Here is a 13,985-nt window from a genome sequence, read left to right as displayed (position 1 = left end):
TACATTCTTTATAAATTTTGGATATTAGCCCCTTATCAGATGTATTGGCAAATATGTTTTTCCATTCTCTGGGTTGTCTTTTTTTTGTGCATAATTTCCTTTGCTGTGCAAAAACTTTTTAGTTTGATGCAGTCCCATTTGTTTATTCTTTTCCTTGGATTCCCTTGCCTGGGGAAATATATCTGATAAAATACTTCTACAAACAATGCCCGAGATTTTGTGGCCTATGTTTTCTTCTATGATTTTTATAGTTTTGGGTATAACATTTAAGTCTTTGTGTCTATCAGCAGGTGAGTGGATAAAACCACCATGAGGAATTTACACAATGGACTACTACTCAGTCATAAAAAAGAAGAAAATTTTACCCTTTGAGACATTGTGGATGGACCTAGAGAGCATTATGCTAAGTGAAATAAGTCAGTCTGAGAGACAAATACTGTATGATCTCACTCATATGTGAATCTAATGAACAAACTGAACTTACAAGGAAAATGGAGACACACTTATAGATGGGGGCAGGATGATGTCTAGTGGGGGGTAGGTAGAGAGATTGAACAAAAAGGTAAAAGGACACAGGGACATGGACAACAGTGTGGGGATTTCTGGGGGGAGGGGTGTATAAGGGGATTAAATGGTAATGGGAGACTAAATTACAATAAAGTTTAAATTGAAAAAGAATAAGGATAGTTTAAAGGAACTTTGGGACATGAAATGTAACAATACCCTCATTATAGGGTACCAAAAGGGGAAGAGAGCAAGGGATGGAGATCCTATTTGAAGAAATAATGATTTAAAACTTCTCTAACCTGGTAAATATAAAGACACAAAAAAGTCCAGGAAGTGCAGAGAGTCCCAAATAAGATGAACCCAAAGAGGCCTATATCTAAGGGCAAATTTAAAGAGAAAGAAAGAATCTTAAAAGCAGCAAGAGAACAGAGGTTAATTACTTATAAGGGAGATCCCTTACGACTGTCAGCTGATTTTCAACAGGAACATTTCAGGTCAGAGTGGTTGGCATGAAATATTCAAAGTGATGAAAAGCAAGACCTATGACTAAGACTACTTTACCAAGCTGGGCAATCATTTAAAATTAAAGGAGAACTAGCTTCCCAGTTAAGAAAAAGCTAGAGGAGTTTGTTGCCATCCAACCAACATTATAAAAATGTTAAATGGCTTACTTGAAAAAGAAAGTGGATGAGGAGGAGGAGGAAGAGAGAAACAAACAAAAAGAAACTAAGGTAAAAGAATAAAACAGCAATAAATGTAATCCTATCAGTAATCACTTCAATGTAAATTGCTTAAATGCTCCAACCAAAGGCATAGGTTAGCTGTATAAATAAGAAAGCAAGACTCACATATGCTGTCTACAGGGACCCGCCTCAGAACAAAGGATGTTCAGAGACTAAAAGTAAAGGGATGGATACAAGATATTTCATTAAAATAGAAATGAAAACTGGGGTAGCAATACTTATATCTGACAAAACAGACTTTAAACAAAGGCTATAGTAAGAGACAAAGAAGGGACACAGTATAATGATAAAAGGAACAATCCAACAAGAGGATATAACTCTGGTAAATATTTATGCTCCCAACATAAGAGCACTTAAATATATAAAACACATCTTGATGAACATAAAGGGAGAAACTGACAGTAATATACTCAGAGTAGGGAATTTTAACATGGAATTGACATCAGTGGATAGATTTTTCAAGAGAGAAAATAAACAAGCAATCTTGAGAAAGAAGAACAAAGTCAGAGGTTTCACAATACCTGAGAGGCTACTGAAATCAAAACAACTTGGTACTAGCGTAAGAACAGGCATACAGAAAACTGGAACAGAACAGAGTTCAAAAATCAACCCACACCCATACCGTCAATTAATACTTGACAATGGAGGCAAGAACATATAATGGGGTAAACAGTCTCTTCAATAAATGGTGCTGGAAAATTTGGACACACACACACACACACACACAAAACTAGACCACCAACTTACATCATACATGAGAATAAACTCAAAATGGATAAAAGACTTAAATGTAAGTCATGAAACCATAAAAATCCTGGAATTTGAAAACATAAGCAGTAAAATCTTAGACATTTCTCAGAGGAATATTTTTGCTGATATGTCTCCTGGAGCGATGGAAATAAAGAAAAAAAATAAACAAATGCAACTACATTAAACTAAAAAACTTCTGCATAGAAAAAGAAACCATCAACAAAATGAACAGGGAACCCACTTTATGGGAGAATGTATTTACCAATGATACCTGTGACAGGGGGATTAATCTCCAAAACATGTAAAGAACTGATACAACTCAACACCAAGAAGACAAATAATCCAATTAAAAATGGGCAAAGAAACTTAACAGACATTTCTCCAAAGAGGACACAGACATGGCCAAAAAGGTGGCCAAAAGACATACAAAAAATGCTCAGGGTCACTAATCATCAGAGAGATACAAATTAAAACTGTAATGAGATATATCACCTTATACCCACCAGAATGACTACCACCAATAAAGCAACAAACAAGTGCTGGTGAGGATGTGGACAAAAGAGAACCTTAATGCTCTGTTGATGCAAATACAGACTGGTACAGCCACTGTGGAAAACAGTATGGAATTTCCTCAAAAAATAAAAAATGGAACTGCCTTTTGACTCAGTGATGCCACTTCTGAGGATATATCCTAAGAATCTCAAAACAGCAGTTTGAAAGAATAGAAGCACTCCTGTGTTCATAGCAGCCTTATTTACAACAGCCAAGATATGAAAACAGCCCAAGTGCCCACTAGTAGATGAGTGGATAAAAAAGCTGTAACATATTGGCACAATGGAATATTATGTGGCCATAAAAAAGAAGGAAAGCTTATCTTTTGCAACTGCATGGATGGATCTGGAGATTATTATGCTAAGTGTAAGAAGCCAGGCAGAGAAAGGCAAGTACCATATGATCACACGTATATATGGAATGTAATAAACAAAATAAACTGACACACAAAATATTAGAAGCAGAGGCACAGATACGTGGAAAAGACTGACAGCTTGCCAAGAGGAGGTGGAGAGGAGGGACTAGAAGAAAGAAGGTGAAGGGATTAGTCAAATAATATATATTTACAATCCATGGACCCAGACAACAGTGTGGTGATACCCAGAGAGAAGGGAGAGTAGGAGGTGGGAGGAGGGGGGCAAAGGGGGAAAATGGGGACATCTGCAATAGTGTCAACAATAAAAATAAAGAAAAAGAAAGATGAGATAACAAATACTGGAGAAGATGTTGAGAAAAGAAAACCCTTGTGCAGTACTGTTAGTAGGAATGTAAACTGATACAGCTACTACGACGAAAAACAGTATGGAGGTTCCTCAAAAAACTAAAAACAGAGCTACCACATGATCCATCAATCTCACTTCTGGGTAAATATTTAAAGAAAATCAAGTCATTATCCCAAAGATGTACCTGCACCCCCATGTTCACTGCAGCATTATTTACTACAGCCAAGACTTGGAAACAACCTAAGTTCCTAGAAAGAGATGAAGGATAAAGTGAACATTATATATATAATATTTATATAGAAAATGGTATACTATTGATATATATAATATCTACATATAATGGAATACTATTCAGCTCTAAGAATAGGAAATTCTGCCATTTGTGACGACATGGATGGAATCTTGAGGGCATTGTGCTGAGTGGAGTGAGTCCGAGAGAGAGGGACGAATTCTGTATGACCTCACTTAATGTGTAGATTCTCAAAAAACCAAACTCTTGAAACATTGTGATTACCAGATGGTGGGGTGAGGTGGGGAAATTGGGTAAAGCTGGCTAAAACGTACAAACTTCCAGTTATAAGATAAGTAAGTCCTTGGTATGTAATATACAACAGGATGACTAGAGTTAAAATACTGTAATGTAGCCCTGGCTGGTGTGGCTCAGTGGATTGAGAGCGGGCCTGTGAACCAAAGGGTTGCAGGTTTGATTCTCAGTCGAGGCACATGCCTGAGTTGTGGGCCAGGTTCCCAGTAGGGGGTGGTGTGAGAAGCAACCACACATTAATGCTTCTCTCCCTTTCTTTCTTTTTCCCCCATCTCCTCTCTCTAAAAGTAAATAAATAAAATCTTAAAAAAAATACTGTATCGTATAACTCAAAGTTGCTAAGAGAGTCAATCTTAAAAGTTCTCATTACAAAAAAATGTGTACATGGAGATAGATGTTTACTAAAATTATTATCATTTTGTGTTATATATATGTGTGCATGTATATATATATATCTGAAATCATTATGTCGTACAGTTTAAACTTATTCAGTGGTATGTGTCAATTATATCTCCATAAAAACTAGACATAAATAGTAATACATAAATGAATGGGTATGGCTATGGTCCTAATAAATAGACCTCTGGTCTAACTAGATCATCAGTTAATGAATGTATATGTATCTTATCTTAAAATTTCCACATAATATGATATCTGAGAAGATATTTTCAACTTTATTATTTTTTCCAAAGAGATATAAAGTACAGCATTTGGAACAGAGTCAATAATATTGTAATAACTTTGTATCGTGCCAGGTGAGTACTAGACTTACTGAGGGGATCACTTTGTAAGTTATGTAAATGTTTAAACACTAGGCTGTACACCCGAAACTAATATAATATTGAATGTCAACTATAACTGAAAACTGAAGAATTTAAAAAGGAGAGAAAGAAAGTCAGACAGTCATAATTTACTAACACACATTTGAGGTAACTACAAAACTCCAGCATTTTAGTATGGTTAAAAACCATATTAAATTTTTATTAAAAATTAACAAAATACAAGCTAAAGTGTGAGTATTAATGAACAAAATGTTTTTATGTTCTTAAATTTCAGACATCATATTCTCCTATTTCACAACTCCATTGTGGCACACTTGGCATATAATGATACAAGACAAAGTAGTTGGAGGTGATTCCTCAAGGCCTAAAATTAACTACATATATCAGAAATCTACTACACATATGATGTTGGAACATCTTTTCATTCTTACTCAAATATAGATTTTCTTTAGGAAGAACATTTATAATTTGTACAATTATTGATTATCCTATTATCAAAACCAAAATAGGTCTAATACCAAAGATAGATGTCTTATATCTCCTTTAAAATGAAAACTTATGTATTTTTTAATAAATGACATCCCATTATATAGATTCTGTTTAATGATTTATTAGAATGAAAACTCTATGAGGGCAAGGATTGTTGCTGCTTTTAGTGCTTTATTTCCATTGCCTAGAATGGTACCTGGCAAATGGTACACATTATATGTGAAAAAGAAATACATAAAACGGATTCACTTATAAAGGCCTCAACTAGTATCAAATATGTCTGTCTGTACACATACCTTTAAAAATTTAAGGTTGGCTTAAGGATGGCATATAAAATGAAACAAATATGTCAAAGTGCAATTATTGAACTACAAAAATTTAATTGTGGACATCACAAATATCCAATTAATTTTAAAAGACCATTAACATGGTAAAGATAAATTTAATATCAGAATTCTAGTATGAAAAATGATTTTCAGTTAAGGAGCTCCCACATATTTTTGGAAGTGTACCTACTATGTACTTTTATTTCATGAAAATGTGCTTTGAGATACTCAGAATTTTGTTGAATGTGTAGTGAAAAAAAAATAAAAGAAAAGCACATTTGCACTGAGAAACTAGATCTTGAGTACCCAGGTACCTCTAGGTGGCATGACAGCCCCCTTACCTTTCTCACTCAGGACTGGCTTGCTCCAGGCGGGTGAAGACAAAAGGCCAGACTTCTTGCGAGGACTGGTGCTCACCTTTCTCCAGGCACCACTCTCTCCTTTCTTCTTGCTGCAACTGTTGTAACTTGAAACTATGCATAAAGGGAAACTTCCTCCTTTGAAATCAGCTGTATGCTGGTCCAGCTCTGAAACAACACAAATCATGTCTTGCCAAAAAGAAGGCAATGATAATGCAGTTTCATAGTGTCAAGCAAAATGCACATTTCCAATTCTCAAAGGAGACTCTTCAAAATCATAGGCCTGCTTAACACTGAAGCAGGAATTCTGTGAACCAGCACACTTTACTTGGAGGTCTCAAATTTAAACATCCAATAATTACAAAACAGAGAGCCAGTTCTGGAGCAATGGTATGAAATGTTCACTAATGCTGAGATAATTTCTCTAGTTACAAAAATGCCCCCCAGAGTTCCCTAATAACAAATTTAAACAAGTTTTATATAAGAGTGCAACTTCCCTCTCCTCCCAGCACAAACCCACATACCTGCTCTCTGGAGAGGACAGCCGTGCAGAACAGCTTTATTGAGCAAGATACTGAGAGCAGCTTTAACCAAAGCCTGCTGTCCTTGGCTAGGGTGCTTTTTAGCAGTTGTTTGCACAAGGCTAGGGTGTCTTTTCACAGAGGCTCTTGCCAATATTGCTTCTTGAACTCTGGGTGCAATGACAGCATTCCACAGTTTACACATCCACCTTGCAAGAGAGGGGCAGATACACTTAGGGCCAGGCCTCTCAGGAGTTACAGACAAGTCTACAAAAGCACAGCTTGAAGACTGTAGAAAAAACGTAAGTGTTTCTAAAGATATGCTATTTTTTCCAAGTAGCTCTGGAACAAGTGTAATTATCCAACCCCAAAGTAGTTTGACTTTGCCTCAAAAGTACAATCTATTTCAAATGAAACTGTTTACATGTCCCTCTCCTTTTGTTTTGTATGATCCCTGAGAGCAGAAATCAATGCTTGAGTGTGTGCTGGATGAATGCATGAATAAAATATATGGAAAGATATTTCACTTTGGGTGGTAAACATACAATGCAATGTACAGATGATGTATTATATAATTGTACACTTGAAACCTACATAATTTTATTAACCAAAATCACCCCAATAAATTTAGTAATATTTAAAAAGACATGGAAAGGTAAATTTATAGACAGAAGAAGTCTGGGAAAAAAGGTTTCCTGAAAGTTTGTGTTTAAATAGCTTAAATTTATTTGCCGTATTTCTTTAATAAGAAACATATATTTTAATAATTCTGAATTGGGATACATCTAAGAATCAATGGCAAATTAAACACTGCCCCAAGGCAAGGGCTCAGTGTCTACACTCAGGTGGGCTTAGCCCTGCAGACAGGGGACAGGTCATGAGCCTCAGGCAGACCTTTGCATTAATACCTAGCTGTAGCACTGGAACTTAAGCTCAAGTTTGGAGTACTCAGTATCAATTAAAATTCCTTAAAAATTTACATTTTGTTGTAGCATTAAAAACAGTTAGCATGATTAAGGTTATAGGGACAAAACCACATCTCCCAGAATAGGAAAGCTTTCAAAGCTATTAGGTAGTGGCATAAACCTTTTATGACTGTTAAAACTTGCCCTGGCTGGTGTGGCTCAGTGCATTGAGTGCCAGCCTGTGAACCTAAGGGTCATGGGGCAGTGGGCAGGGGGGTGGGGAGAGGGGGCAGTACCGGGCATGTGAGAGGCAACCACACATTGATGTTTCTCTCCCTTTCTCCCTCCCCTTCCGTCTAAAAAAAATAAAATCTTAAAAAAAACTGCATATTAAAAAAAGACTATTAAAACTTACCCATGTATCAAGCATCTATCTACTGTAAACTTCTTCACTACTGTCTAATGATATGTAATTCAAGAAAAAAAGAAATTACAGTAAAGAATATAAAAATAATCTGGTATTCTACCATGTGAGTCAAACTTGCACAGTTACTCTAAAAGTGCTAAAGGGGTAAAGATGATAAACTTTGTTTAAAAAAAAAATAGCAGTTCCTTAATATGGCTGTTGGGAAACAATTCTCCATGACACATCTGCACACTGTGTGTCAGCATTTGTTCCAGACTATCTTTTTAAGGATGTTACTAGAGCACATAGCCTTGAAGATGGACCCAGTGTCTGTTTCTGGAGCAGAGGGCAGGTTTGTTTCCTGACCAGGATAATGAAAGTAATGTCTCCTAGAGCAAAGGGTGGGCAGATCTGGCAGCAATCCCTTTAGAAGCCTGGGGATTCCCAAGCTTGAGGTCTGCAGCTGTTGATGCAAATCCAGCATCCACCTGGGTCACTGTGCATCACCCAGGGGAACGTGAGGAGCTAGGGGAACCAATGAAATGTGAAGCCCAGGCTGGGGCTGTGATGCAAGTGATGAAGTCCTTGGCTCTGACCCAGCACCCTGAACTTGTTACCTTGCAAACAAAGTACAAATCTCAGAGCCTCTACAGTTCTCCACAATGATTATGCTCCTGACAGGAAAGGCCAACATTGGATCCTAAAAATCTTGAGGCACTGGGTGTGAAAAGGCTTAACTTAATTGTAATATTGATTTTAAAAAGGGCATAATTATATACGTAAATGTGTTTCTGCTCTTTAGTAAGAGAATGCTGTGTATATTTTAACACAGTGATTCTTCCTCCCCACTCCCAATTACCTGTAATTAAATTGACAGTTTGTCTTATAATAAAGAAGATATATTATTTGTATTCTTTCCAAAATGGATTTCTTCCTAGGATGCCAGCAATTACAGAATAAAAGCTAACAGCTAATCACAAAACCCATACTAAGCTGGATTGTGACAATTATTTTTCTACCTTTCAATTTCCTCCTGATTTTATGTTTCATTAATTGTATTGTTTATCTGTCTGTTCTCATAAGCTGCTACAAAGAAAATCATCATTAAGTACAAAAGTCTCATTAATATAGAAGGAAGTTTTGAATTCACCAATAGAATATAAGGTTTTGGTTTTGGGATACTTGACCAAATTTCTCATATGGGCCTTCCCAGGAGACACCGCACAGCCAGTCATACATGACTTTGATAAGAGTTTTGTAAAAGAAGGAAACTGCTATTTAGTTCTTAGTAAAAAACAGTTTCCTTAAGAGTTACACGACAGACATTATGGTTTTCTTCTGACACTTCATATTGATGACAGGAGATGGCTGTCAGCATTCTCACTCTCAAAGAGAAACCCAAGTTGGCCATGGCTCTATTTTAAAAAGGCAAATATATAGAAATGGCACTTACTTCACTGTCACTTGGGCATGTCCTGGGACTACAGGGCAAGACAGGAAATACTTTGGCCCAAGAAGTGCTTCAGGTGTGCCCAAGCGAGCCAGGCAGGAGTTGAGCTGATGCCAGACGGCCAGGGCCCAGTCGACTGTCTTGCACATGGGGTCGCAGGGAGAGGGCACCTGACCTCTGAACTAGAGACAAGGAGGCAGAACACAAGGGCTTGATTTAGAACAGTGCTTCTTTCCCTTTTTTTTTAACAGTCCAAAATAAAAACAAACACATTTAAAACTACAAAACAAAAATGTAGCTGAATCATATTTTATATTCATTTGATGTAGTTGGAGGGATAACATCTCAAGTGTTAGCATGAGATACAGAACTATAGCTCCTTATATGAACTGGAAAGGTTCAGACACAATGGAGCAATAAGTAGACTGAAGAGAAATGGATGAATTCTTAAACATCAGTTATGGAAGAAATCATTGTTCACCTGTACATAAAGGACCTCATAGGGTCTTACATATATGTGTTCATAAAAGGAGTTTTGAATTAATGAAATAAAAATAACATTAAATATTTTCATATTTTGGGCGATGAGATCCACATGGTACATCTGGATCTGTGGCGTGTTCACCTGTATTGACATAGTTTCCCTAGCTAAAATGCTAACTTTCTTAAGATGTATAGCGTTCTGGTGATATAAAGAAATTTGTCTTTTGGTTTTTTTAGAATTTACTATCATATCAATAGGTGTAGAAAAGCATTTGATAAGGTATAGCACTCATTTATGATAAAAATACTCAGTAAAGTGGGAGTAGAAGGAGCACACCTCAACATAATAAAGGCCATATATGAGAAACCTACAGCCAACATCATACTCAATAGGCAAAAACTAAAAGCCTTCCCACTGAGATCAGAACAAGATAAGGATGTCTGCTTTCACTACTTCAATTCAATGTAGTATTGGAAATCCTAGCCACAGTGACAAGAAAACAGAAACTAGGAAAAGAGTTCTATCTACCATAGCAACAAGAAAAATAAAGTACCTAGGAATACACCTAACCAAGGTGTACTCAGAAAACTACACAATAGTGAAGTATGAAATTAATGAAGATACAAACAAATGGAAGTATATATCATGTTAATGGATTGGAAGTATTAATATCATCAAAGTGTCCATACTACACAAAGCAATTTATAGATTCAATTCAATACCTCTTAAAGTACCAATGCATATTTCATAGATATAGAACATTTCAAAAAAATTATATGGAGTCATAAATGACCCCAAATAGCCTCAGCAATTTTGAGAAAGGAGAACAAAGTAGGAGGGATCACAATATCTGATATCAAACTGTATTACAAGGCCACTATAATCAAAACAGTCTGGTACTGGCATAAGAATAGATATATAGATCAATGGAACAGAAGAGAGAGTCCAGAAATAAACCCAAGTCTCTGTGGTCAATTAATATTTGACAAAGGGGGCAGGAGCATAAAATGGACTAAAAATAGCTTTTCAACAAATGGTGTTGGGAGATTTGGACAGCTACATGCAAAAAAATGAAACTCAACCACCAACTTATACCATACACAAAAATAAACTTGAGGTGGATAAAAGACTTAAATATAAGTCACAACACCATGAAAGTCCTAGAGGAAAACATAGGCAGGAAAATCTCAGATATCCCACATAACAATATTTTCACTGATACATCCCATAGAGCAAAGGATATAAAGGAAGGAATAAACAAATGTGACTATGTCAAACTAAAAAGTTTCTGCATGGTTGAAGAAAACATCAATGAAATGGAAAGGGAACCAAGTGCACAGGAAGACATATTTGCCAATGATACCTCGGACAAGGGTTTAATTTCCAAAATATATGAAAAACTCACACTACTCTACTTCAGAAAAACAAATAGTTCAATTAAAAAATGGGCAAAGGACCTGAACAGACACTTCTGCAAGGAGGATGTACAGATGGCCCATAGACACATGAAAAAATGCTACACATCACTAGCCATTAGAGAGATGGAAATCAAAACTGCAATGAGGTACCATTTCACACTAATCAGATGGCCATCATAAACAAATAAACAAACAACACACGCTGTAGAAAAGGGAAGTTGTGGAGAAAAGGGAACCCTAGTATACTGTTGGTGGCAATGCAGACTATTGCAGCCACTGTGGTAACTAGTATGGAATTTCCTCAAAAACTAAAGATGGAGCTGTGTTTTGGTCTAGTGATTCCACTGCTGGGACTTTTACCCTAAGAATCCTGAATCACCCATAGCAGTGTTATTTACAACAGTCAACAGCTGGAAACAGCCTAAGTGCCCATCAGTAAATGAGTGGATCAAAAAATTGTGGTACATTTACACAATGAAATACTATGCAGTAGAAAGAAAGGAGCTCCTCCCCTTTGCAACAGCATGAATGGAACTATAGAGCATTATGCTAAGCAAAATAAGATATATGGTAAAATACAAATACCATATGATCTCACCTATAAGTGGAATGTAATCAACAAAACAAACAAATGAGCAAAATAGAACCAGAGACTTAGAAATAAAGAACCAAGACAGTGACCAGAGGGGAGGGTGAGGGGTATAAAGGAGGAAAGAAGAGGAACGCACAAGCAAAGGAACATGAACAGAGGATTCATGGATGTGTATAATGGGAGGAATTGACCATGGGAGTAAAGAGAGGATGGGGTAGGGGTGAGCAATGGTGAAAAAGGCAGGACAACTGTAACTGAACGACAATAAATAAATAAAAAATAAATAAATAAAAATTTGTCATGATCTTTACCTCACCTTTTTGGCTACTCGCTGAGGTCATGCAAGGGCTGTGCTGTTCACAAATATGTATTTATGACCAGGCAACTGACTTTAACATAGTTTGGGTTTGAAGATTTCTCTGATTAAATTAAGAATTCCAGATATTACTTAAATGACTGATGGCAGGCACTATTCACTGAATTACCAAAGCCATTTCTACCCCACACTTTTCCCTCCATCCAACCGCCTCTGACCCCCACACCCACCCACACGTGCATGTCCATTCACATCCTCTATGTAGCACAACAGACACAATTTTGTTCAACTACCTAGTGGAGAGCTGCAATCTAAGAAAGGTAGGTCTGGGATAGTCTGGACTGAAGGGGTGGGCATAAAACCAATTCTGGCTAATGAAACATTAGAGGAAGTCTTATGTTTCTGGGAGTTTCAGAAAAGGATGCTTTCCTCCCTGAGGAGACTGATAAAACTTTTCACCTTCACAGCACCCTGCTTCCTGCCTTTGAGCATGTTTGTCTGAGTATGTGGTGCCTGAAGTCCTACAGATAGACATCCTGTGATCTTGAAGGCGAAGGTCATAAGACTCCCACAGACCTAGCACCTGACATCATGAGGTTCTGGGTTGATGCCAGCAAAACCTACTGACATTTGGTATAGTGAAGGGAAAATGCCTCTTTTTGTAAAGCAGCTAGTGATGGGGTATTGTGTGATTTATAGCTTAAAGTACTGTGCTGATCCAAATGGTCTCATTGTGCAGGAATACATTTTTAAAAATCATGCTAAATCAAATTTTCATTTCAAATCTACCTTTACATTCAACTACTCACTGAACTTAAGATTATTAAATTAAATAGTAATATATTAGATTTTGTTAGCCTTAAGCTAATTTGTTATTTGGGAGAACATATAATATTTATTTTAATATTCAGAAAAAATACTAAAAGTTATTATTACTCTTGAAAATGTATGAAAAGAGGCTCTGGTCAAGATGGTAGAGAAGGTATGTTGGGAACTGCCCTGTCTGGTTTCAGAAGCTATACCCCTCGCCCCCCCTTGACTAAGGCTGAGTGAGAGACCTTGGGACCATAAGCCACTAAGGAGACAAAGCTTATCTCCCTGGCAGGGGTGCTGCCTCTGCCCCTTTTACTTCACCTTGCCTGGCCCCCAGTGCATGACTGGTTAGCCAATGACAGGTAAGATTCCTCAAGGAAGGGATGACCGAAGACAGGCATGGTCACAGGGGACCCTCGGGGAAGAACTTGGGGGAAGCTATAGCAAAAGGAGGTGATGGACCATCGCCCCTTGGTTTTGACATAACCCAAGTCCTCATTTTGTCTGCGAGAAGTCTCCTAATCTCTTGGCTGCCTTACTTCCCCTGCCTCACTTAAGCCTGAAACAATGACAGAGGAAAGTACAGTCCTGTGCTTGAAAGTGCGGGTTCCTTAGAGCAACAGGCCTAAGAAAGTATATATCAAATCCTGTGAAACCTGCTTTGCTAAGAATGTTCTCAGTTTTCTGATAAGGGTCTGAGCAGGAAATGAGTTTGTTTCCCAAAATTGTATAGACCCTTAACTAACTGACCCTGATTCAGAATAAGCCCTCATAGTTCTTTGTATGTTATCTATTGTTTGATCCTTACTGCCTGATAATGATTAATGAGCTTTATCTGTATTCCTGTGCAAACAAACCAATAAAAGCCCATTGAGGAAAAGGCTCTTGGTCCTTCTTTGAGAGATTAGCCACCTTTCCTCCCCAGGAAGATCATGTCTTGGTACATTTATTCTCATCTGTGGCAGATGGGGGGCTCTGTGGGCAAAGCTCCCCTACAAAGGTAAATGTTATACTCGCCTCCTTCCATGACTGCATCAAAATTACAACTAATCTGCAGAACAACAATCATTCAGAATGCCTGAAGATTGGTTGAACAGAACTCCTGTAACTAAGGATATCCAGAAGAAGCGACATAGAGACTTGGAGGAAGGGGTGGAGGCACAGAATGGGCTGCTCCAACACTCATGTGTGGTGGATAAAATTCAGAGGGCTATCTCAGCTGTGGAGGTCCTGCCTGAGGAGTGAGGGTTCCCAGCCACACACCAGGCTCCCAAACCCTGGGTTTCAGTGTTAGGAAGAGAAGTCC

The 13,985-nt window shown here is 37.5% G+C and overlaps 1 protein-coding gene across 3 annotated transcripts in view; it reads right to left on the bottom strand.

The window, feature by feature from the left end:
• The window catches only part of CTTNBP2 (cortactin binding protein 2), a 181,851-nt gene that overhangs the window by 12,590 nt on the left and 155,276 nt on the right, over positions 1-13,985 (bottom strand). For all 3 annotated transcript variants that reach the window (XM_045847761.1, XM_045847770.1, XM_045847780.1), the window contains 3 exons: positions 9,060-9,238; positions 6,299-6,504; positions 5,757-5,942 (listed from right to left, as the gene is read on the bottom strand). In XM_045847761.1, the coding sequence (XP_045703717.1) occupies positions 5,757-5,942; positions 6,299-6,504; positions 9,060-9,238 (571 nt within the window). The remainder of the gene's footprint in view (positions 1-5,756; positions 5,943-6,298; positions 6,505-9,059; positions 9,239-13,985) is intronic.

This window comes from Phyllostomus hastatus, unplaced genomic scaffold (assembly GCF_019186645.2).
Source record: "Phyllostomus hastatus isolate PE091 unplaced genomic scaffold, TTU_PhHast_1.1 phas_contig_118, whole genome shotgun sequence".
Classification (NCBI taxonomy): Eukaryota; Metazoa; Chordata; class Mammalia; order Chiroptera; family Phyllostomidae; genus Phyllostomus; species Phyllostomus hastatus.
This window is presented reverse-complemented; position numbering and strand designations above follow the sequence as displayed.